We start from the raw sequence: 24,835 nt of genomic DNA, 5'->3' as shown, positions 1-24,835 counted from the left end.
GTTGCTCCTCCTCTCAGTGCATGTAAGTGGAGGTTTATTACCTCCCTGGGAAGCACGCTGACATAGCACAAGCTACTTTTTTGTTTATCATTGTTTCTTTTCTACATTGGACACATACAGCAGCCAAAAGACCACACTATTGCAAGTAGACAACAAAATACAAGAGGGCAGTACGAGATATTCAGGAAAATACTGTATAATTTGATCAAACTCCCTACTTTAACAGTGTTCAGCTCACTGTTTAATCTGTAATTTCACCCAAAACTTTTTGTTTTGAGGTTCAAGTTGAGTCAAATCTTAATGGAGTTAAGTTTCAAGCCCTCTTTTTTCTCTACAAACTAAGACATTTCTTAAAACATCTCAGACTGTGCAGAGAGTCAGAGCTGAGGTGGTTAGATTTGAGTTATAGTTAAACTAGATGTGTTGTAAAAGCAGGTAGTGACACCAAGTGGACTGAAATGGGAGTTGCACACAAACAGTGTCTCTGTCTCAGTCAGTCACTGCAGCAACAGGAGAAAAGTGGACAGTTAATGGACAGGGGTTTTTGTGTGTGGACTAGTTTACTGTTGTGTGTTGATGAAAACAATGTAAATTTAATTTACTGTTTATTGTTTAGGATGAAATCTGTTTCAGTGAAGCCATTCACATCACATTCCCATCACTCCACACACACCTCTGTACAGAAGTGGCAGCCATTGCTCCACAAAAAAGCCATAATTCAAAAACATGCCTCTCTTCCTCTTCGTCCTGATGCTCGTTATCATCTGCTCACAAATGTTCTGATTTCTGCTGCATATTAACTTGTGTTATATTGGAGAGAAGGAACCCGTCTCTGCAGCTGATATCTCCAAAACTCTGCAGCTCACACCAAAACTATTTAGATAGGCTGAATAGCACTACAGGCCTGAGGGAAAATAATGTGTTTTTAATTTTGGGGTGAACACTTCCTTTAAAGGAATAGCTCAGATTTATGAAGTGGGGTTGTATAAGGTACTGTAGTCAGTGTATTACCTCCAGGCACACCTCTAGTTGGAGAAGCAGCAGGAGTACCAGCATAAGAAGCTAACAAAACATGGTTTAGATCACAAAACTAACCTTTATACCCCTTATCCAAAAAATTGAAGGTCATTTACACAACTGGTCAAAATTAGGTCTCTTGTTGATAGGGAGGATAATTACCTTAAAGATGATTGTAGAACCCCAGTTTAATTATATAACACACATGCTACCTCTGGGTTTTCATCCGTCTTCTCTTTGCTATTTAACAGAGCAGTGAGTATCTTCCCATGGGCAGCAAGAATCCCTGTTTCAATAAAAAGAAACTAATTTATATGCATCAGTGGAGGAAGGTGGTCTGGGATGTCTAAAAATAGACCGGTACCATGATGCCTTCTCACTCAGTAGTCAGTTATCTTATAATCTAATAATATATGTCATGTATGACATATATTATTATTTTCCATCTGTTGTGATTAATGAGCAGCCTGTTGAGGCAGTGTAGGAGTTTAAGTATTTAAAGGACCTTTTTTGATTGCACTTTAAGTTTTACAGCCAACACAGATTGTATTTTTTTTTAAAAAAAAACCCAATGCAGCGCTTGTATCTTATCAGTAAACTGAAGTCATATGATATATGTAACAACATTTTGGGGACTGTTTACAGAAGTCTTGTTGAAAGTGTCTTAATTTTTAACATGTGCATGTTGTATGGGCAACAAAAACAGGTTGTCCAGAGTCACAAGCATGGCCAGTAAAATTCCTGGTAAAGAACAGAAACAATTTGAATGTTTATATAAATCACAGGTGGAACAAAAAGCCCGTCAAATTGTGTCTGATCCTGTGCATCCCCTTTTTAAAGAATTCATAAAACTGCCATCCCACGGCAGTGACCAAGAATATATATAAATAACTTTTCATACCAAATACAATAACATGGCTATGCTTCTTAACAGTCAGACTGGAGCCGTGCCTGCTACCGTGCCCCACTCATGTAAATATAGTGCTGAATCTTCAGGGACTGCAAAACCCAGTCCTATCTTTGAATCTTAATATATTTATTATGCTGTTCTATCATATCATATTAATATCATACTTCACTATTGATGTTTTTATATATTTATTATATATTTATGCTATTTCTCTGAACTATATTTATTATGTACAACTCTATTATTATTATTATTATTATTATTATTATTATTATTATTATTATCATCATCATCATCATCATCATTATTATTATTATTACTATCATTATTATTATTATTATTATTATTATTATTATTATTATTATTATTATTATTATCATTATTTGTACCGATTTATTTTTAGGCTGATAATGGTTTATAAATTGATTAAAACCTAAATATAAACAATTTATAAATAATTTCTTATGGTAGTCTTAACGTGAAGTGGCACATTTAAAAAACAATCTCAGTTTCAGGACTACAATCTTTAAAAAAAAGAAAAGAAAAGAAAATCACGTGACTATAGCGTCATCCCTCCCTGTCGGCTCTTCCAGCCATCCTCCCCCCTCTGCACCGAGCATCCCAGAGATAACGGCCGTGTGTGTGTGTGTGTGTGTGAGTGTGTGTGTGCGCCTTTAAGAGCCGTGTATATCCTGCTGCCCTCTGCACTAAATCTCCATCTCTGCTGCTGCTGCTGCTGCTGTGTGACTGAGGGGGAGAAGAGGAAAAAAAAAACACACACACACACCAGAAAGCCTCGGCCATGTCCGCCAGCTCTGCTTTCAACGACGAGAAGGGGGGCTCGTCCAGTGTCGGGGAGCCTGAATATGGTCACGACCCGGCGAGCGGAGGGATTTTCTCCTCCGACTACAAAAGGTACGGAGCCACCTGCCCGCCCGCCGCGGTGCCGCTTGACGCCGATCCTATTTGTCGTACTGAGGAGGAGGGGGGTAATAGATAGATACCGGGGCAGCTAACGGCGGGGTAGATGCCGTGTAGATGTTGTTTCTTGTATTTTAAAACGCACACGAAGAGATTTTTAACGCCCGAAAGCCTCCAAACTGAACTTTGTTTGCTATCGGGCCCGTGATTGTCTGTCTTTTCTGTGTCCGTGAATCTCTCACCGTGATTTGGCCGCTCGGGCGGCTCGTACATGCTCATCTATAACGGTCCATTTCCGGTGTTGGCCTGTGATATACGTGTCTTCACTGGTGTGTGTTTGAACCAGCGAGGCTCGGGGTGTTTTTTGTTGTCATGTCTGTGAGGTGAGATGTGAAAAGGCCTTTCTGAGAGGATGTCAGGCCTCGCAGCTCCGACCGTTTCAGCACCACCCCTGCTGGACAGCGGCAGCCTCACACACACACACACACACACACGGTGCGTTTACGTGCACACCAGTATCCTGATTATGATCCTGGGTATGTTTTGTACATGTAAACGTCATATTGTGGTTTCAGAAACCTTGATCAGGCCTTATCCCAATTTTGAGATACCTGGTAGCATATTATGCTACTAAGAGCAGGTTAAGAACCAGGATACTGAAGCATGTAAACATAGAAAGACAGATAAACAGCTCAGAAGAGTTCTATATAGGGTACTTCAACTCAAAACTTTGTTTTTTACGGTGTACCATGCAAGCTGCACATAGGTTGCAATGTTATTAGCAGCAAAAGTAGAAAAAGAACAACATAAACAACATGGATGTTCAGCACTGAGTGAATAAAGTTACAGCTTAATATAAAAGATACAGTTTATTATCATTACCAGTGAACACAGCACTGACCCCTTTCAAAATAAAGATCTGATAACGGTTTAATTTTAAGCAAGACTTTTAAATTTTGGTATTTCCATGATGGCCTTGCAGGCCACATGAAAACCTTCAGTGGGCTGCATCCGGCCCCCGCGCCACATTTTGCCCGGGTATGTATTAAGGTATAAGTGTTGTCTTTTCCTGGTTTTTGAAGTCTGCATTACAGTAAAGTGATGCCATTTTCTGAACTTACCAGACTGTTCCAGTGGTTCTATTATTTGCCTTTACCCACTTAGTCATTAGAGGAGAAAAACACATTTAACAAAATGAAAACAGTTCAGTATGCGGTACAAGAAAATCCTTGGCATAATCCATAAATATTAAGATAAATATACGTAGAATATCTGAGAATATAGAAAGTATATACAAGAACGAACTATGCTAAAATGTAAAAATATACAAGAGTAATGTATAAGGATACCAAATATAAAAATACAAGTAGTATATCAGAACACTATGCAAAAAAAAGCAATCATCTTTTTCTGGTTTCTGAACATTATTTGTTGATACACAGCAGAGTGGTTGAGATGGTGAGAGATAAAGATCCAACAGAAACACAGACCCTGTAAGAATCATGAATACAGAGGGATGGAAGTAACTAATTACAAATAATACTCAAATTATTCTGCCCCACAAAGAAAAAGGCAAGAACTGAGAAAAATGACTTTAAAGTTTTTTTGTTGTTGAACCAAAATAGTTCCAGCAGATAATTTGGATATGTTGCAGTTTTATAGCTTTATATCAGGTTATTCTTTCTACATATTAATCCTGACCTCTAATTTGACCTTTGACCCTTATGTGGAAGTTCCTGTATTTTGTCTATGCAGAGTTTACCAAAGAATATTGGGTCACACCAAGTCAAAAGGCAGCAACGTCCATTTTATCTGGTCGCTTTAGCTTTAAAAAACAGTATAATGACAGAAATGATTAAAATCTTCAGTCTGATAATGTAAAATTAAATTGCACCTTTTACTGTTATTCTTTACATTATTGTTATTATCATTATTTATTTACAACACTTATTTTTTATATTACAGTACACTTGTGATGTTCCAAGTAATGTTTAAAATCAAATTATTTCAGTGGTTTTGGGATTTTCCAAGCACCTAATATTCATATTCTGTAAAATAAAAGTGGAATTTTTAATATATAAGGCAATATGCTGCAACAGAAAAAATATGAAATACCATCAAACATTTTTCCAATAATTGAAAAGTATTACACTGATTGCTTGATTTTTATGCATTTTCCCACCTGGGAGTTGTTATCATGGTGAGTCTGAGAGTTAGGAGCCTGCGGTCTTACTTTAATATTTTTCTATACTATTGTTATTTATAGTAGTATAATGCACGTAGTTACATATTTCTTCATTTTGTTGCAGATATTTTATATGATATGGTGGTTTGCTTTGGTTTCTTTAAGGCTTTTTGCAGTTACTGTAATTTCGACCCTCTGTTTTCTCCAACACATTTGAAAGAAAATATGAACCCACATGACAAAGTCTGTCTTTAATGTCACAAAAAATGATTATAACTCTTTTTTGACCAAAAAAAACAAGAAGTTACTGCCTTTTTCCTTTGTAGGGCAGTATTATAGTTAAGTAGCTTTTTTGGGTACTTGCGCTTTTATGAGTAGATTTTCAAGTCTGTACTTTTACTGGTACTCAAGTATATATTTTACTATGTTATCTGCTGAGTAACTTTTATCATAACTTTCTTCTGCATTTTTTTGTAGCAATAAGCAGTGTTGGGAAGGGTACTGACCAACTACAACAGAAATTTTGACAAATCAACATGTCTGTGCCTTCTGAAATATTACTGCATTCTAAAGTTGGAGGTTGGAGTTTCCCAGTTGGAAATTTCCAACTTCTGATCTCCAAACGCTCCAAGTGCACAACACAAAATGTGAACAAAAGACAAAAGTTAACTTGCACAAATGTTCCAAGCTTCTGCCACAGGAGCTCATGTGGTTGGTTTTAACTAAAAAGTTTTTAATGAAAACAAGTGACATAAATATAAGTTACTCTCTGTGTCCTGGCTACATCAGTAAGTAATCTGCAAAAGCCAGTAAATTTTCTAAAGTTTTCACATTTTGTAGTATTTTTAATGTTTTCCTGAATAACTTTTGTGCAGAAAAGACGACTTTAAGAGATTGTTTACTGTAATGATCTACATAATAACAAGTTATTTTGACATCAGTTTGCATGCAGAACAGGTTTAAATACACTCACCAGCCACTTTATTAGATACACCTGTTCAACTGCTCATTAACGCAAATATCTAATCAGCCAATCACATGGCAGCAACTCAATGCATTTAGGCATGTAGACATGGTCAAGACGAGCTGCTGAAGTTCAAACTGAGCATCAGAATGAGGAAGAAAGGTGATTTAAGTGACTTTGAACGTGGTTTGGTTGTTGGTGCCAGACTGGCTGGTCTGAGCATTTCAGAAACTGCTGATCTACTGGGATTCTCACACACAACCGTCTCTAGGGTTTACAGAGAACAGTCCGATTATTGATGCCAGAGGTCAGAGGAGAACAGCCAGACTGGTTCGAGATGATAGAAAGGCAACTGTAACTCAAATAGCCACTCGTTACAACCAAGGTATGCAGAAGACCATCTCTGAACGCACAACATGTCAAACCTTGAAGCAGATAGGCTACAGCAGCAGAGGACCACACCGGGTAACACTCCTGTCAGCCAAGAACAGGAAACTGAGGCTACAATTCACACGTGCTCACCAAAATTGGACAGTGGAAGATTTGAAAAACGTTGCCTGGTCTGATGAGTCTCAATTCGTGCTGTGACATTCAGATGGTAGGGTCAGAATTTGGCAACTTAAACACCACAACCTACCTGAATATTGTTGCTGACCATGTCCATCCCTTTATGACCACTAGCAAGGTGTACCTAATAAAGTAGCCGGTGAGTGTATGTGATAGTATGTATTATTTTCATTAAATACAGTCAAAATATACTTTACATTGCCTTTTAGTTAATGGTGAATGATTTACAATGTGTGCCTCCATGGGTGCTGCCATTGTTGAGTTCAGAGTTGCCTTGAATGCAGAATATGTAATGAAGATGACATGTTTCTAAATGCTTTCCTTGAAACAGGATGTTTTTTAAGTGAAATAAGTAAAACCACCAGTGTGGGTTTGCTGTGGGTGTGTAGGTATCATCAGTAGTGTTAAAAACAAAAAAAGCAGCAGTTAAATATTTGCTCGTTACTCTCAGACACGTTGGTTGTGTGAATAGTTGTTGGATTTCACATAAACAAAGAGAATATCACAAAACCGTTGATGTTAAATGTGTCAGTTGTACAGCGATGCTGACTAATGCTTCCATATGACTCATCAGTGCACTGTGAGTTATATTGTAGGCCTTTAAATGTGTCACTCTCTGTTGGATATACAGTACAGACATCTCAGCTTAGCTATTGCTTAGCTGAGAGATCATCCTTTCTTGACATTTATCCTTTTCACATTAGAATAATATCCATGAATTCTTCCAAATAAAGTCTAAAAGATGAAGTGCTTCTTTAAAACTTTTGGTAATTGTTTTGTAGGAGTAAAGTCTTGCTTTGTTAAGTTATTTTGAAACAACTTCACTCATTGTTTCTGTGAACTTTGTGGGCATTTTAGCCTCTTGGAGTTGTGTGTATCAGTCTCACCTGTCAGGGATCAACGTTTTTCGCCCAGTGTCAGTTATTACTTGCTCTTGTACGAGTAGTTTTATTCCTTAACGGTTATCAAATAACAACAAAGCCTGAAGTTAATTGTCATGTTTAATCTAGAATTAAACATGACAATTACACAATTAGAAAATCCCATCCCAGTTTTTCAAAGTCCAAGGTGATGTCTTTAAATGTGTTGTAGTGTCAGTCCAAAAACCCAAAGATATTCAGTGTATGATAACAAACACAGAAGAGTTGGAAATCTCCATATTTGGCAGGCTGACAACAGCATTTCTGCCATTTTTGCACAAAAAACTACTTATGATCAATTGATAATCACAATAGTTCATCAGGCAAGTGAGTTGCTAGATTTACTAGACCAACATGACATGTCTAATAACATGCTCTTATAACAAGCTTTACCATTATTCACCAGCAGAGGGAGCTCATTGTTCATAGACGAACTGTGGATGTGAACTGTGACCTTTTGGATGTGGAGGAGGATATTTGCCACGAAGGCTGTCTGGCAAACATTAGTCATCAGTTTTAAACCACTTGTGAATAAATTTTGCCTTCATTAATTGATTGAAGTGTGTGCTGGGTGTGTGTATGAGTGTACATGTGAGTATGTTTGCAGAAGTTATTGAGTCTTTTCAGTGGACGTAGATCAACCGGTTTGTGTGTAAACATAACCGTGAAAGCGCTGACTCGACCTTCATTTTCGTCTCCTTGGAAACACAGCAGATGTGAAATGTTGCTTCAGTCCTCAAGCCATGTCAATCTCTGTGTGTGAGGAAAACCACATTTCCTCCTCATTTAAGAGGTATTTACTGTCCTTCAGCATGAATGGACGATTCACGTTTAACAGGGGTGTTTGGTTCATGGCCAGATACTGAGATTTCATCATTTAAAAATTTCTTGCATGTCCTGTTTTGTTGCCTAGAATAATTTTAGATTTCACATGTGATTGTTGCGCTTCTTGGCTGTTGATTCAGTGGGCTCTTTGGTGACTTTTAAATTCCTGTCAGGTGTATGGTATCTTTAGCAATGCCAAAGACGACATATATTGTTTAGGGCTTTCTTGTTCCCTTAAAGACTTTGATTTGAAAAAAATAACATTTTGGGAAATGTACTTGTAGAGTCAGATGATAAGTTTAGCTTAGCATAACAGACTGTAAATGGAGAAACAGATAGCTTCGAGATATCCTGTTTGTTTTATCCCAAATCGAGGTTTAAAAGCCAGTGTAGTCCCGTTTCCTGTCTTTATGCTAAGCTAAGCTAACTGACTGTGCCGATTGATACTCTCATCTAAGTCAAGACAAGAAAGTGACAGAAAATGTATTTCCCAAATGTCAAACTATTGTTGTTACCGTGTTGCCAGGCAACCAGCAGAGACTCTAGGAAGCCAAGCAGTAGTTTTGCACAGAACACCCAGAAAACCAAAACTTTTTTCTATGCATTGGTTTTTGCACGAGATATAATGTGTTAATAAGAGAGCTTTACAGCTCTTGGTAGGCAAATTTGTGTCCCTAAGGCAGAACCAGGCTAGCTGTTTCCCTCTGTTTCCAGTCTTTATGCTAAGCTAAGCTAACCAGCTGTTGGTATCAATCTTCTCATCACAGTCAGCAAGAAAGTCACAGCAAGAAAGTGAAACATGTTTTATTTCCCAAAATGTCAAAGTATTGTTGTTACTGCAATGTTGCCAGGCAACCAGCAGATAATAAGACACCCAGAAAACCAAAAGTTACCATTTTTATACTTATTTTTTTGTACAGATTAAACTAACAAGATGTAATATGTTAATTAGGGAGATTTACAGCTGTTGGTAGGCAGATTTTGTTTCCTTTAGACGGAGCCAGGGCAGCTATTTCCCTCAGTCTGGCGAAGCTAAACTAACCGGCTGCAGGATGTAGTCTTTCATTTTGCAGACAGACATAAAAGGGGAGTGAGTGTGCTCATATAACTCTCACCATGAATGCAAATAAGCATATTTTTTACAAAATGTCAAACTACTCATTTGAAAAAAACATATGCATCAGGATAAAAGGCATATTTCCCAGTAGGGTATGAATATGAATTATCCAGCCGTGGGACTTACATACATGCCAGACTTTATTAATTCATGAAAGCATTCATATACCCTTTTAACATACCATGTTACTGTAAGCCTGCTTAATTTAGAGAACCTTGTACCGCTGCACCGCACCCAAAATCAGACATAAAAGTTGACAGCAGCAGTCTTTTGAAGTCAGATTGATAAGAAATTTACAGAATTGGATCTTCTTCAGATGTTTTAAACAATGACAGTGATGTTGTTCATTTTTGTTCTGTTGGATGGAGATTTTTCAGACTAGATTTCTTAAAAAACATGTTCCACCTTAATAGAGAGCAAACAGATCAAAGACTCAAGTTTGTTAAACCATCTAAAATACTTTGTGCAGCAACTTCAGGAAGACATTTCCTCTGTTTTATATCCAATATTGCATTTGTTTTTACAGCATTAGGAAACACTCTATACCAGGATTATCACTGTCAATGTAATTCACTGTAAATGCTGCAGCCCCAGGGTGTCTTTCTTGGTGACATCACAGGATAAAAATCTTATTAGTCTTTCGCAAATTTCAACAAATCCTGACTGAGCTGCTACAGATCACAGGAAGAGCATATGTGAATTGCGCTTCAAGGCAGTTATTTTCGTTCGAGCCAAAAAGAAATGAGTGGGAGAGAGAAAGAGAGATGTCCTCATCACGACACTGCCAAGAAAGCTGAGTCATGGAAGACGAGAAAAAAAAAGGCACCTCACAGGATATTAAAAATGAATAAGACGGGGAAATTTTTAAATATAATGAGCAGAATGAGTGAGTGATATTTAAAAGCATCTGTCGAGTATCAGAAAAGGTTTGTTGGCTTGTAGATGGCAGATAAAGAAAGCTGTGAGAGTGAGCATGAATGAGAGAAAGCGAGATTTCTGGCTGTTAATGTGAAGAGGCAGAGCAAAGATGACAAGCATGAAGAGGAGGAGGGGGAGGAGAGATAACGTGGCAAAAGACGGGAGAGGCTGTGTCATTGTTAGAGAGCTGGGATATGTGGACATATTGTATCTGCACGGGGAGGCAGAGGGAGGCTGGTGCAGCAGCAGGAACCACATGAGCAGCGGGAGGAGTCGCGAGAGGAGAGGCTCCACGGCGAACAAAACTCCACGCCCCTCTCTGCCGAGCATCCATTTACTGAGCAGCTGATGTCTGCTGCTTCACTGGATGCGTACAGACTCAGCAGTAACAGAAGAAAGAGGGGAAAAAAACCACACAGCCCACTGGAGCACTGCTGGATTTGGATTACAGCACCCAGGCTGCAAAGTGTATCAACCTTGCCACCGTGGAGAAGTCTTTCAGCAGGCAGTGGAGCATTTCTCAAGAGGTTTGTTGCATCATTCGTGCAAGAAATGTTGGATATACTTAACCTCGGAGGAAAGGAGTCTTTAAAACACAGAATTTAACTGATGCTGCTCGTCTCGTCTGTGTGAAAACTATCTGAGGATCTGGATAATTTGATGGACTCTTCCAACTGATAATCCTGCTGCAGTCTTCACACTTAAATTCTACAGGTTGTTCCTAAGGTTTCAGTTCAGAACAAGTTTTCAAACATGACCACCATGCAAAAGCTGCTGCAGCTGCCGGTGAATGCGGTGAACATTGTGAAGACGGTGCAGAGTCAGGTCCAGGGCCAGGAGGAGGACAAGAGCCCCGTGCTGACCCCCGACAGTGGGCAGCAGGCCTGGTACAGCGCCCTGCAGCCCGACGAGCTGCGCCACCTCCGATCTGGGGGTACAGGAGGAGGAGGCGGAGGTGGTGGTGGTGGAGACCAGGAGGAGCGCGCACCACTGGAGGAAGGTGGCGGAGGTGGCGGCAGTTTGCAAACTCAACCTTTGCGGTAGGATAATCCAGGAGGATCCACAGAAAGTTCCTATCTTGAGTCTAAGATGTGATTTTTCCCAGTTTGGTATTCCTAGCAAAACTTTAGGAATCCTATCTTCTCTCACTCTCAGGTTAGAGAATCCTAAATACTCAATCCAACATTGCTTATCAACTTTTATCTCTGCTACCTCGCAACCAACACTACTTTACTCATCTCACAAAATTTAACAGGTTTGTAACCATTGTTTTTTCTCATTGAAAAGTACAAAAACTTTACCAAAAACAACAACGGCACTTAACTTCAAAGGTATAATATGCAAGATTTTCCTAAAAATCAATGTACAGACTCATATGAACATCCCTTTCAGTTGTTATTTAAAAGGTAGTGCTGTCTGTGTCTGCAGAGACCCTGCACTCTACCTGCATTTCCTCATTTTCCCATTATGTCGCTGTGTTCGGGACACTTTACCAACCCAAAATGTTGGTATTGATGTCGTGGGAATGAGGCTTCACAGTCAGCTAGCTTTCTGGTGCAGAACAATAAAGACAAATCCTACTTTTCAAATTCTACCTTTCAAGACAGAAGATTTAGAGGTTGGGGGGGGGGTAGGCCATGCTTCACTTTATGGGCAAACAACCCAAAAGGGTCGCAACCACAAGTGTAAAACTTCATAGCCCAAAGATAAAGCGTGTAACCAGTGTATATAGGGTATAGACTGCAGTATATACAGTGTATAGACTGTAGGGCTGCAACAAATTTAAAGATTACTTGTATTTACACGAGTAGTCCACTAGTTGTTTGATCTGTAAAATGTCAGAAAACACTGAAACTATCCAGAATCCAAGGTCACATTTCGAAATGTATTTTGTCCAGCCAATAGTCCAAAACCCAGAGACATTCAGTTTAGAATTAGAGACAAATATAAAATCTTGTTTCAGCTCTCGTTCTGATGTCGAACATCATTCTTCACCTGAGTTACTCGCAACTCACAGACTTACGCAGCATGTGAAATAGACTTTGCTCCATGTTTAGAGATCACAAGTCAGAAAAGATGGAAACCACTGGTAACAGACCTTTGGAGAAGCCTTGAAGAAGCTGTAGCCACAAAGAAAAGTGAACAGAAAGAGGGGGAGGGAAGATGAGCACCAGTTTGCCTTTTCATACAAATACTGTACATGCAGCTTTCACTGCAAAATGTGTTGTCAAATTCACAGTAAATCACTCCAGTTACTGTATTCACACCATGATAAAATTACTGTAAAACTAACTACAGTAGTTTTTAGCAAACTGCAAAATGAAGTACAGTATTATACTGTTACTTTAATATATTTTACAGTGCTGCTGTATAACCTGCTGTATGTATTACAATAAAATATTTAGTTGTTGATATAAAATAAGAAAAGGATTTAGCTGCATGAAAAGCATAAAATTTATTGTGCAATCTGAACAATACAGTAATAATACAGAACAAAAATACAATCAACTAATCGTTTCAGCTCATGTCTACATATGACATTGTTATGCATGCAGCTTATAGACAAATGCACTATGGGAAGTGGACTTCAGAGTACACATTGCTTTATTTTTAAGGATCACAAATGCAAAATGTGGGAACTACAAGTATCAGACCTGAAGAAGAAGCTGTAGGCAGACAGAAAAGCGAAAAGACCTTGATCATATAAATGCTGCATGAACAAATTATACTGTAAAATTTGTAATGTCAAATTAAGAGAAATTTTCAGGCAACAATTATCCAGATGTTGCTGTATTTAATCCCACAGTAAAATTACTGTAACAACTAACTACAGTAGTATAACAGGACAGCAGAAAATGTATTGCAGAACATCGTTCTTCAGCTGCTCGCAACTTAGACATATGCAACATGTAAAATAGATTTATTAGAGTAGATGTTGCTTCATTTTTAAGCATCAAAAGTCCAAAAATGTGGGAATGACTGGTATCACACCTTTGAGCATGCTGTAGCCAGGAAGAAAAGTAGGTAACAGTACTGCACAAGTTGTTATGTCACATACAAATCAATAACTTTTCTGTGTTGCTGCTGTTACCATAATGAGATGTTTATTTGCTTTCTGTTTGATGAATCAGACTTATGATATCATACAAAGGCCGTAGGAGTTCCTGTACTCTTTACTTAACTGGACATCTTCAGAAATACATTTGTTTAAAGAGAGATATAATTACACTTTTGGATTTTAGTGAGTCATACCTATAAAATATTTTTACTTAACATGATGAGAGCTTTACTGAAGTACACTTCTGGTTGGTTTGAGCTGGTCTGTTTTTCATCTTGCACCAAGAAAAAAACAAGAAACTTTCAAAGCCTTTTTTTTTTTTTTTTTTTAAAGATTCAGCTTATGTAAAACAACTTCACCAGCTGCTTATAAATGCACACCGCAGCTCTTCAATCCACCACTTTCCTCTGGTTCATGCAAATACATTTTCATATCTGTTCCTTTTTAACGTTGCAGCCGAGCAGAGCTGTGTTCCTGTTGAACAAAATGATGTCTGACGTTGTGTCACTGAACGCAGACTGGGCCCCGTACCTCCATGCAGACTTTCCAGCTGGAGAGTCCTGCTGATCTCTTGGCTTTGCTGCCAGGTAACCCGACCGCCGGTGTGCTCTGTTGTACCATGGCGGGTTAAATAATTCAGAGCTGTTTGTAAATTCAGCTGTTGTTCGGCAGGACGGGACAAAATCCAGGGAAATTAGAGAGGAGGTGTTGGTGTAGAATTACTGCGGGCCCTTTGGGCATGAGCAGGGGAGTATAAACCCAGTCAGAGGGTCGTTTTTTCCTGTCGGTGCACAAGATGAGGCTTTATTTCTAAGATAATTCACTCAGGTGGCATTTATAGTTTGTTAAAATACATCACAGTCCAGCCAATAGTACCTGCGGCTGTCAGCTTTTTTTTTTTTCCCTGAAACTGCTTTGGAGGATTTTGCACTGTAGAAAAGAGGAGTTTTAGTCTATAAAATGGTGAAAGTGATGTTTTTCTTTCATAAAAGGCTGTAAAACTAGAATTGCAACAATAAATTGATTATTACTCAACTAACGCCAGCTATTTTGATAATCGCTGATTTGTTTTGAGTTATTCTTCAGTAAAAAATTCTCTGACTTCAGCCTCTCGAATGTGAATATTTTCTGTTTTCTTTAATCCTCCCTGACAGTAAACTGAATATCTTTGTGTTGTGGACATAAGACATTTGAGGACGTCATGTTGGACTTTGGGAAACACTCATCAACATTTTTCACAATTTTCTGACATTTTATGTGACAAGATGAATTAATCGATTAATCAAGAAAATGACCCGACGGAAAATAATTGTTAGTAGCAGCCCCTAACTAAAACTAAAATTTTCCCTCAGTTGTAATAATATTTCTCTGTTTCTCAGCAACCATATGTGCCACTACTACTCACACTACTAATGATCCATGTGTAACTGGTCTGTGGTTGCAAATTACTGATAATTTCACTCCGACAGGTTCCATGTTTGTCCACCGCAACAGCAAATGTAATTAGTGTTTTCAGGTCCAGTTTTAATTAGATATTCAAAAGGCCTGTTTGTCATCAAACAAGCCATGTGAATCCCTGTCACTTTATTAATTAGCAAGACTGATCAATGTGGTAATTAGAGACAACAAATGAAGTCTTTGGTTGGTTGGTTTCTCTGCTCTTACTGTTACGTTTTGGCAGGTGAAAACACACACGTGCCTGGTGCCTGATTTCTTTTTTTTTAATTAACCTGTCAAATTTGCCTGTAAGTATTGATTTAGTTACGTTTCCTGTTTTGCAGAACGTCTGTTGATAAATTATGTGAGCTCTTCTGCTTCAGCTGTCTTATATGTAGGCACACAGCGTGAGAGTGAGAGCACACACTCAGAACAAGGTCAGAGCAGCATCACGTAGCAGCAGTGTGGTTCAACGAGGCCGTTGTCAATGGAAAATCTCTTTTACATTTGATTCTCCCCTCGTGCAAAAATGTAAGTCTTAAAAGAAGCTGAGATGCCAAAATGTGATGCCAATGATTGATGGTGAGTTACAGTTGATGCAGGTTTACAGATTATGTAATCTGAATCCGAAAACAATAACTGTATTTGATTACAGACATAATCAGATTACAGATACGGTTAGTAAAAACGGGGATTATTAACAGGATTACTGACTTTAAAATAAAGAACAATATACTACCATGCACAATGCACACATAGCTGCCAATCTATGGTCATTATCAAGGCCTCAAGTGACAAATGGTTTGAAATTTCGACATTTTTTGTCTTTAAATCAATTGATCAATTAATCAGTTGTGCACAACAATGGAAGAAACACCTGGACAAACTGATAAACCTAACGTAACGTAACGTAACTTTGAATAAGTCATACTTATGCAACATCGACTTCCTCCTTTGCTTTTATCATAATCACAATGGCCACTAGACGACGGTAGCATTTAGCTCAAAACACTGCTGTCTCTACTGTAACTACAGCCTCAGAGTCATTAGCATGGCTGCAGACTTTTGTACATTTGTTCAGTCTCCCTAGAATAAGAAAATATACTATAACATAACAAATCTGACAGAAATGTAAGATACACGGCCACTAGCTGTTTTGTTCGACTTTTCTCTAAAGATTTTACCTACCTGTGTTTTGTCACCTTAAAAGAAATAACATGTCGTATTTAGAAGTCAACATCAAAGGCTGTGGATGAGAAAGTTTTCAGGCCATAATAAAGTCACTCGTTGATGGAAATGTTCATATTTCTGCAGTCTCTTGGCCAGAGGCCGCGACCCATCTTCACAATTTTGCAGGAATGAAATGAACCAGCGGGACCATCATTTTCTACTGGAAATCAGCATTAGTGTTACTCATCCTCATGTCTGGGCTTCCAGTGCCTTGGGCAAGGTATCTTTGCATTTTCTCAGAGTTCATTTTATAATTTGTTTTGGGACACAGCTGCATATTTGTGACCAAGTAACCAGTGTCAGCTCACGGCTCCCGTCCAAAAATAATTCGTCACAAACAGCGTTTTATAGATACTGTCAGGTTTTAATTTGACACTCTTTGATGAATTTAGGTTTTGAAGTGTGTGGCAGCATTATTCGTGCAAAAAAATTATTAACACTTTGATGCTTGATGGAGACGAAAGCGGAAATCTTTTTTAGCACAAGGAAACACACTCACAGCCACTCGTGCACGCACATGTCAGACTCGAGTCGTGATAAATCAACTGTGTTCTGCAGCGGCCACCTCCTCACAGACTGCAGGGCCTCCATTCACTGCTGCAACACAACCAGAACAGATGAAATATAGAGCGTACACCCCAACAACCTCCCACTTACACAGAGGAATGATGTAAAGCTTCTGAACACAGTTGGATCAAATAGTTTGAAAAGCCATTTGTGGTGTTGGTGTCAGTGTGTTTGAAGTGCATGTAGTGCAGACGAATCAAAAAAATAAAACTGGATCCAATCAGAAGGGGAGGTTTAATACGGACTCCAAGGACAGCCGTGCAATATTTGTGTTTTTTAATGCTGATATCACAAGATCACAAGTTAATTATTTTGTTATCTCAATGAGCTTTGTTACCTCTGGATAACATTTCATTATCAGGAGAAAACAAGATTGTTTCTTGTCATTACTTATAATCTTTATCAGATCTAACAGTGTAATTGCAGCAAACAAAACTACACATTTGTATGATTAAATGAACCAGACAGTCAGTTGTGTTGTCCATAATCATCCCATGATCCTGAGATTGATTTCTTCAGAAATGTTGCCTTTTGTTTTCTTGAGATAACAAGATAAATTAGTCTGATATCATGAGCTTTGTTGTCATCAAAATAAAGGAATTCAAAAAATAATTGCAAGGATGGCTGATTAACATGTGAGTGAACTATAAAGATTAGAGAACAGAAGCTGCGCAGTCTTCTTAATGTGTTGCTGATGTGTGTATGTCAGTCACTGCTGAAAGTACAGAACACAATGAGAAAAAACAATATTTTTAAATATAATTATGAAATAGCCGCTGAATTGGCCATGACTGAAGGCTCTATCCTGCACGAAATTGCGCTTTCAGGTGTTAATTAAATGAAAACGGCGTACCCAGAGTCTGAATTACATTGTACCCACCATGTAACACCTGTAATACAGCAGCGTGAGTGGCATAAATCAGGAGCCTGAAGTCCCCAGAGGAGATCTGTGTGTTTCCACGGCTCAGCACCACAGACCTTCAGTCCCTCGTGGAAAAACCTGCCAGATGCAACAAAGGCGCAGCAGGAAGGCAGGAAATCACTTAACTTCATTTTATTGCATCCTTTGTTGCCTTGGAAACTAGTTGGGGAAAATGTGCAGCTCCACAGCCATTTAATCACCTCGCCCACCACCAACCAAACCCTACCCTTAACTTTAATCTTTGACTCTTTCAGTGAGTGGATTCTTCCTGTGTAGTTTCGAGTTTAACTCTTAAATGGTTTGTTTTTGGAATACAGTGAAAAACACAAGGAGGGATGAATTTCCCAGGAGTGGGATCAATAAATCTTATCCTATCTTATCTTGTCAGCTGGTCTGTTTAGCTAACATTAACAGTTGTACTGTGTACTGTAGTGGTTGTTCTGTGTTGCTAAAGTTGGCCATTAGTCTTTGTAGCTAACGTTAGTGGTTGGTCTGTATAGCTAAAGTTGGCAATTGTTCTGTGTAGGTAATGTTAGTGGTTGTTTCGTGTAGCTGAAGTTGGCTGTTGGTCTTTGCAGCTAACATTAGCAGTTGTTCTGTGTAGGTAATGTTAGCAGTTGGTCTGTATAGCTAAAGTTGGCCGTTAGTCCGTGCAGCTAACGTTACTGCTTGTTCTGTGTAACTATCTATTTGTCTGCACAGCTAACATTAGCGGTTGGTCTGATTGCGTCTTATTTTTTGTAACTGTAATGGAATGCAGTTTTTTTTTTCTCTCTTTTTTTTAATCCTCATTATGTAGTCCTGTTACACGTAATCCATTACTTTCTGAGCCTGATTATAACAATCAGACATAAAAATCTTAAAAATATCTGAGTCTTAATCTATTAAAATGCTGTCATAGATTAGAGATCCGTCCACAACCTGTTCAAGAACAGATGGGCTCATTGTGTCTTTTTAGCTTTTAATCTTTCGGTTACATGAAACAGGTTTTCATGAGGAAAGTGATTATTGTGTTCTGTTTCTTGATAACAGACAGGAGCAAAACAGGTATTGTTCTGTATGTAAAATGTCATCGATCAGCGTTTTCAGCATTCAGTTAGGCTGGCGTCCTTATCTTGGCAGCTGTAGCGGTGATCCTGTCTGCACTCTGACTAACCGCTGCTGCTGTTTGCAGGTTCCTCGTGGCAGGTTTTGTGGAAACGGGCGGTGTTGTTTGTGTGTGTTTGTATTGCAGCAGGGTGGAGATGTCACCTTAGATCCACTCAAACAAGGATCCTGCTCCGCATGTGTGAGCGAGCCGGTCTGTTCCCATTGTCTCTGACAGGGAGGATGGATGAATGTGGCTGCAGAATTACATGTTTATTGGGTTACAGTCGCCTGTATGTGGATAGAAAAGACAAGTGTTGTCATCATAAAATGGGAAAACAATAAAAACATACTATATACTCTAGGTGATTTCTTTTAGACATGCAGAAATATACTGGGGCTGCATATCATTTAGTTTGGATATCAAAACAATACATTTTTTGATATGTAACCCTTTTAGCCATAGAACCTTAGGTTCCCTGGGTCCTATGTTCCCAGGGTTTTATGTTCCCAGGGCCCTGTGTTCCCCAAATTTATAAAGTACATAATGAGAGCATGACAATTGGTCATATGTACCCAGGGTCTTATGTACTCCAGGGTTCTATGTTCTAAGGGTCTTATGTTCCCAGTGCCTTATGCTCTCAGAGCCTCCTATTTTTCCCAGGGTCCTGTGTTTCCAGGGTATTATGTTCCCAGGGTTTTACATTCCAAGGATCTTATGTTCCCAGTGTCTGAAGTCCCGAGGGTCCTATGTCCCATGGGTCTTATGTTCTCAGGATTGTATGGTCCCGGGGTCCTATGGTTCCAAGGTCATATGCTCCCAGGGTCTTAGGGTCCTAGGATTTTGTGTTCCCAGGGTCCTATATTCCTAGGGTCTTATGTTCCCAGTGTCTTATGTTCCTATAGCTCTCCCCAGAGTTATATGCACATATGACAACAGATCCTGTGTTCCCAGGGTTGTATCTTCTCATGTTCTGAGGGTCCTCTGGTCCCCAGCTCTCTGTAGCACATGATGGGTTATGGTTAGTGGTTAGATACGCTCCTAAAGCTCACAGTGACATCTTCAAACAGATCTTTTCCCCTAAACTTATTCAATATGCGATTATATAAAATGCATGTTTTAGGAGCTGGAACAAGGCACTGTTTGACATAAACAATAATTTTATGTTGATGAATTTATCACTTCAATACAGCATCTTTGTTCCCATAATGTTTGGTTATCGAGTTACCTGATCAATAAATAAGTGAGCTTGTATGATGGTAATAGACCTACAGTTTAACGCTGTGTTGGGTCACATCTTCAGCGAAACATTTCCGATAGAGAAGAAATATTTTGTCCCCATCCCTGCTGGAATATCTGTAATTTCTCTGACATGTCAACATGTTTTAGGGATTATGTCACTTTCCAATTACCCCGCTTTTATGAGCTGCAGTTTCAAAGGTTTCCATATTTTGCAAACTGGATTTCCTACTTCAAAGAGAATAATTTCTGGGTCACACTTGCAGACTTTGATAAATTTAAAGCATTGCAATGGAAATTCTAAAACAGGTCTGCATTTCTTGTTTGAGGCCTCTGTAATCCGTCTTTTGCTCTGTCCTGCACTGCCAAGAAAGAAGCAAAAAAAAAAAAAGAATAGCTTTGAGCTAATTTTCAGTGTTTTCTTCCCTCAGACATGATGACTTGAAGGAGATGCTGGACAGCAACAAAGACTCCCTGAAACTGGAGGCTATGAAGCGGATCGTGGCTGTGAGTATAAATAATGTTTACTTTGGGAAGTAACTGATCAGCAGGTACGGCTGCACGTTGAGTCACTGAAGGACAAAGGCACAGGAAGTTTTTGAGAAAAGATGACATGTGTACAACACAACATGCAACACTTTAGATTAATTCAGCTTAACTTTAGAAGCCTCAAACCTGTTCTCTGTACTGAACATGATTTCATAATTTAGATGGTAAAGAACTCAGTATAAAAAAAACTGCCATGAGAGATGCAGATCACACACAAAGTGAAACTGTTATGGACTTAAAGTGGTAGTTTTGAAGTGTGGATGCATGAGGGATTATCCACAATCAGTGTATTTCCTGCAACAGATGGTGGTCGGCACACCCCCAGTTTGGAGAAGCAGCGGGAAACGTACTGCTGTGGACAGGGTCAGCAGAAAAACATATTTTAGGGTCCAAGTGAAAAAATCAATATCAGGCAGATTGCCTTTTTCAGACAGGAAAGCCAATAAGCCAAATATCTCTCTCTCCAAACCAAGCGGACTCCTTTGTCATTTGAGCTTGCAGACCACAGGAGTTGTTGGTTGTTGGTTCTGAGCTGCAGGTCCGACCATATTCGAGTCATAATAGGGCCTCTGGCTGCACGGCTAATTGGGCTAACGGCAGCTAGTAGGATAGCTACAGCTACAGACAGTTACACCACAGAGTATAGTGAGGCGCAGCTAGTGGTTACTGTGGTGATATGCTGCTGCTTTGTCTGTGTAGTTACCTTCAGCAGGTGCCCATGATTTACATGCTACTCCTTTAAGGTGGTCCTTTTTTGAAGTTGCATTTTGCTGCTGAGCCTGACCACAGCAGGACGTTGCTTAGCTTCCTACACCAGTACTCCTGGTGCTTCTCCAAACTGGGGGCGTGTCGATCCCCATCTACTGTAGGTAATACACTGAATCATGCAAGCCACCTTCAAATAATCCATATTACACCTTCAGCTATCAGAAAAAAAAGTCGTTTTAGATGATATAGCTACAGATACAAACTGCGCAGTCAGTTGTTAAATATTCACAATCTGTGTCAGATTCTTCCCTCTGAAGCTCCACACCCGTCTCTTCACTCAGCGTCTCTGCAGGACAGAGAAGATGAAAGGGTAGAAAAAGCATGAGAAGGGTCTGGAATAAAACTTAAAGAAGTTGCACCTTCTCTTACGAATGACTGAAACTCTTCAAAACTGTCATCTTGTAAAATCCTCCTTGCTGATTTTTCTTTCTGGTGTTTATGTGTGTGTCTGTGTTTTTTGTTTTTTTTTTCTCTGCAGATGATCGCCCGTGGTAAAAATGCATCAGATCTCTTCCCTGCTGTGGTGAAAAATGTGGCCTGCAAAAACATCGAGGTTTGTACTGAACCCAGCTTCATGTTGCTTCATGTATCATTTGCTCCTTTTACTCAGCTTGTATATTTTTGTGTGGTAAAAAAAAAGTTGCTTTCTGCATTAAGGCTTCTCTTTTATTTTGCTTGCTTGTAATTTATGCATGATCTTATCATATTTTTAAAAGTTCCCATGGGATTTAGCTTTATCTCACCTGAAAGGAAATTGCAGTTTTCCTCTCCTCCTTTTAAAGGTTTCTTATCAGTTTGCTCTATCTCTTCACTCCAGAGTTATCTCAGTGAAAATAATTGAACTAATCTACATAATTTGGGTTTTCTCATTGGTCTGTTTCCCTCTGACTGCTCCTCCCTACAGGTGAAGAAGCTGGTCTATGTTTACTTGGTGCGTTATGCTGAGGAACAGCAGGATCTCGCTCTGCTCTCCATTTCCACGTTTCAGCGAGGGCTGAAGGTACAGCAGTTTTCATGAGTAAAAATTCCTTCAGATTTGGAATTTTTGGCAACACAGGCTAATGTATGTATAAAACTCATAAAATAAATATATACTGTATGTTTTTAGCCATGTTAGTGCCTTTGCTCTACTAGAGTTCTGCAGGGATCCAGTTTTACAAACCCACACTCCCCTGCACCTGCAAAGTTCAGCACCAGAAATCTAACCTATGATCAAACACACATACGCAGTCACTTTCTTGTGGTTTTGGTAAAGTGTCTCCTACTTGGTGCGGCACTTTTGCTCCTGCAGCTGTCAAAGTGTTACCTAAGCACGATGTGCCAAGCTTGCAGCTATCAAACGCTAACACCTTTTGGTGCTTTTTACAGGCAGCAAAGTCACTGAGAATCTTATTCTCACAGTCTCTGATTACACCAAATTTCTCCCAATTATCCGACCTGACCTTTGACGATGTATTGTTCACAAATTGGTATTCACCACTGGCTGCTTTTTCCATTATATCATCCATTTTGATGTACTAGCCAGCAGTTAGCCTGTCAGATCAGTGACATCCCATTATTTGGCCGGATGTGAATTTAGGGGTCACAGGCTGTTGTAGAAAAAAAAAACATGATTAGGCTTGATAATATTAGGGTGATTTAGACATTTAAAATACTGCACAATCATTTTCGTGTCTGATATTTCCAGAATAAAGCATATTCTTGGTCTCATCTGTTGTCTGCCTGCATTTAGTTCATTTTTGCCATGCCTGTACCTGTGAATTTATAAAAATATATTTCTAGATGGGTTGTCTGGTGGGTATCTCACCTGGTGCAGGACTCTGGAATCTATGAGTCCTACTGACTTTGATGATCCGCTGATTTTTCCTCTAACACCACTATGAGGTTGACATTTATGCTTTTGTTTTCAGTGTAATTTCTTGATGACCATTGCATGGATTGCTATGAAATTTGCTACATAAATTTTGATATATTTAAATAATTAAAAATAGTCTGGCTAGTTCAGGTCACTTGCACACATGGGGGCTGCAGCCGAGGCCAGTCTGTGCATTAATCCTGCACACGTTGTCGACCAAGAAGCGTGAAATTCTTGCTTCTTGCTCTGTACCTTTGCAGGATCCTAACCAGCTGATCAGAGCGAGCGCTCTGCGAGTCCTCTCCAGCATCCGAGTCACGATCATCGTCCCCATAATGATGCTGGCCATCAAAGAGGCTGCCTCTGACATGTCCCCATACGTCAGGAAGACGGCTGCTCACGCGATTCCTAAACTCTACAGGTGACCACACAAGACTTGTCCAGTGCTCCGGCCCCAACTGACAAGATGAATCAATGCCGGACAATGTGTTTTATCTTTGCCCATCTCAGTTTTCTCTACAGATGTTACCAACACCTCTAACTTAAGTGCTCCTCATTGTTTTGTTCTATTGTTTCTGCTTCAGTGTATGTTTCAATATGTTTCAGTCAGAAAAAAAAATTTGCAAAGTTGTTTAGCTTGGTGAAAAGTAGGGTTAAGGTCAAGTAAGTGAAGTGTAAGTAGTTAGGATTTGCTTCCGTAATACCAAATATTCACATTTTACCTGAAGACTGGTAATGATAAGTAAAGTTTCTGTAATGATCCTCTGTTTGAGAACCATTAGTCTAAGATCAAATGCTGTTATGATTTATTGTCAGAGTGAAATTAAAGCCCTTTATGACACTCAGAGGTGCTGGTACATCCTGCAGAAATACATTATTGCACTGGCAGTAAAATCCTTTTGTTTTATACTCAAAAGTAGGATTTGAAGAACAAATTATTGCTAAATCTTCCTCCAACATTTGAATGATTTCCTCTGCTTTGCTCTCAGTTTGGATCCAGAACAGAAGGACCAGCTGATTGAAGTCATAGAGAAACTCCTCGCTGACAAAACCACGGTGGGTTTTTGCACGACTGATCCAGATTTGTTTTGCTTTTTTTTTTTTTTTTTTTCACACAAAACACAAAACATCAGAACCAGCGTCTGTGCACCGCACCAGATTGCACTGAATGCCTCGGTTGTTTCAAGGCTTATCATTTGTTTAACCAGCCTCCCTCTTCACCTTGCCGTTTTTTAATAAGCTGGTTTAACTTCCAACAGAAATATACCAGAAACAGAGAGAGGCTGTAGAATCCAGTCAGGTTACAGGTTTCTTGTACAACTTAAGATGTAATTATAGATTGCATGGGTAGTAATCCTCATAGATAACATGTACTCTGCTGACATAAGGTATAACATTATTCTAATTATCCTGGGATTGAAAATGTGCTGCAGCTGGTGGCAGGAAGTGTTGTCATGGCTTTTGAGGAGGTCTGTCCAGAGCGCATCGACCTGATCCACAAGAACTACAGGAAGCTATGTAACCTGCTGATCGACGTGGAGGAGTGGGGGCAGGTCGTCATCATCAACATGCTGACCCGCTACGCCAGGACGCAGTTCCTCAACCCAAACATCAACGTGAGTAAGAAACACAGACGGAAAAGCAGAAAATTATTATTATATTTGTGAAGCTTTTTAGATTTTTCCCTGATAACTGATCACCAGATGTGTTGTCAAATGTCTGGTACCGCTCTCTACTGAGTGCACTCTTCTAGTTGTCTTCTGTGTTGCAGAAGTCCAC

General features: G+C 39.3%; 1 protein-coding gene across 5 annotated transcripts in view; it reads left to right on the top strand.

Moving 5' to 3' along the window:
• Positions 1–2,575: 2,575 nt before the first annotated feature.
• Positions 2,576–24,835, top strand: part of ap3b2 (adaptor related protein complex 3 subunit beta 2) — a 53,072-nt gene continuing 30,812 nt past the window's right edge. For 2 of the 5 annotated variants that reach the window (XM_084734632.1, XM_084734631.1), the window contains exons 1-7: positions 10,735–11,384; positions 20,316–20,391; positions 21,680–21,754; positions 22,106–22,201; positions 23,317–23,477; positions 24,046–24,112; positions 24,490–24,672. In XM_084734632.1, coding sequence (XP_084590758.1) covers positions 11,098–11,384; positions 20,316–20,391; positions 21,680–21,754; positions 22,106–22,201; positions 23,317–23,477; positions 24,046–24,112; positions 24,490–24,672 — 945 coding nt within the window. In that variant the 5' untranslated portion in view covers positions 10,735–11,097. Of the gene's footprint in view, positions 2,843–10,734; positions 11,385–20,315; positions 20,392–21,679; positions 21,755–22,105; positions 22,202–23,316; positions 23,478–24,045; positions 24,113–24,489; positions 24,673–24,835 lie in introns of those variants that run through there. The other 3 variants (XM_084734630.1, XM_084734629.1, XM_084734633.1) reach the window with 2 other exon arrangements.

Source organism: Lutjanus erythropterus, chromosome 13, assembly GCF_056507025.1.
Source record: "Lutjanus erythropterus isolate fLutEry1 chromosome 13, fLutEry1.hap2, whole genome shotgun sequence".
Taxonomy (NCBI): Eukaryota; Metazoa; Chordata; class Actinopteri; order Lutjaniformes; family Lutjanidae; genus Lutjanus; species Lutjanus erythropterus.
Note: the sequence above shows the minus strand (reverse complement) of the source record. Positions and strands in the feature narration are given on the sequence as shown.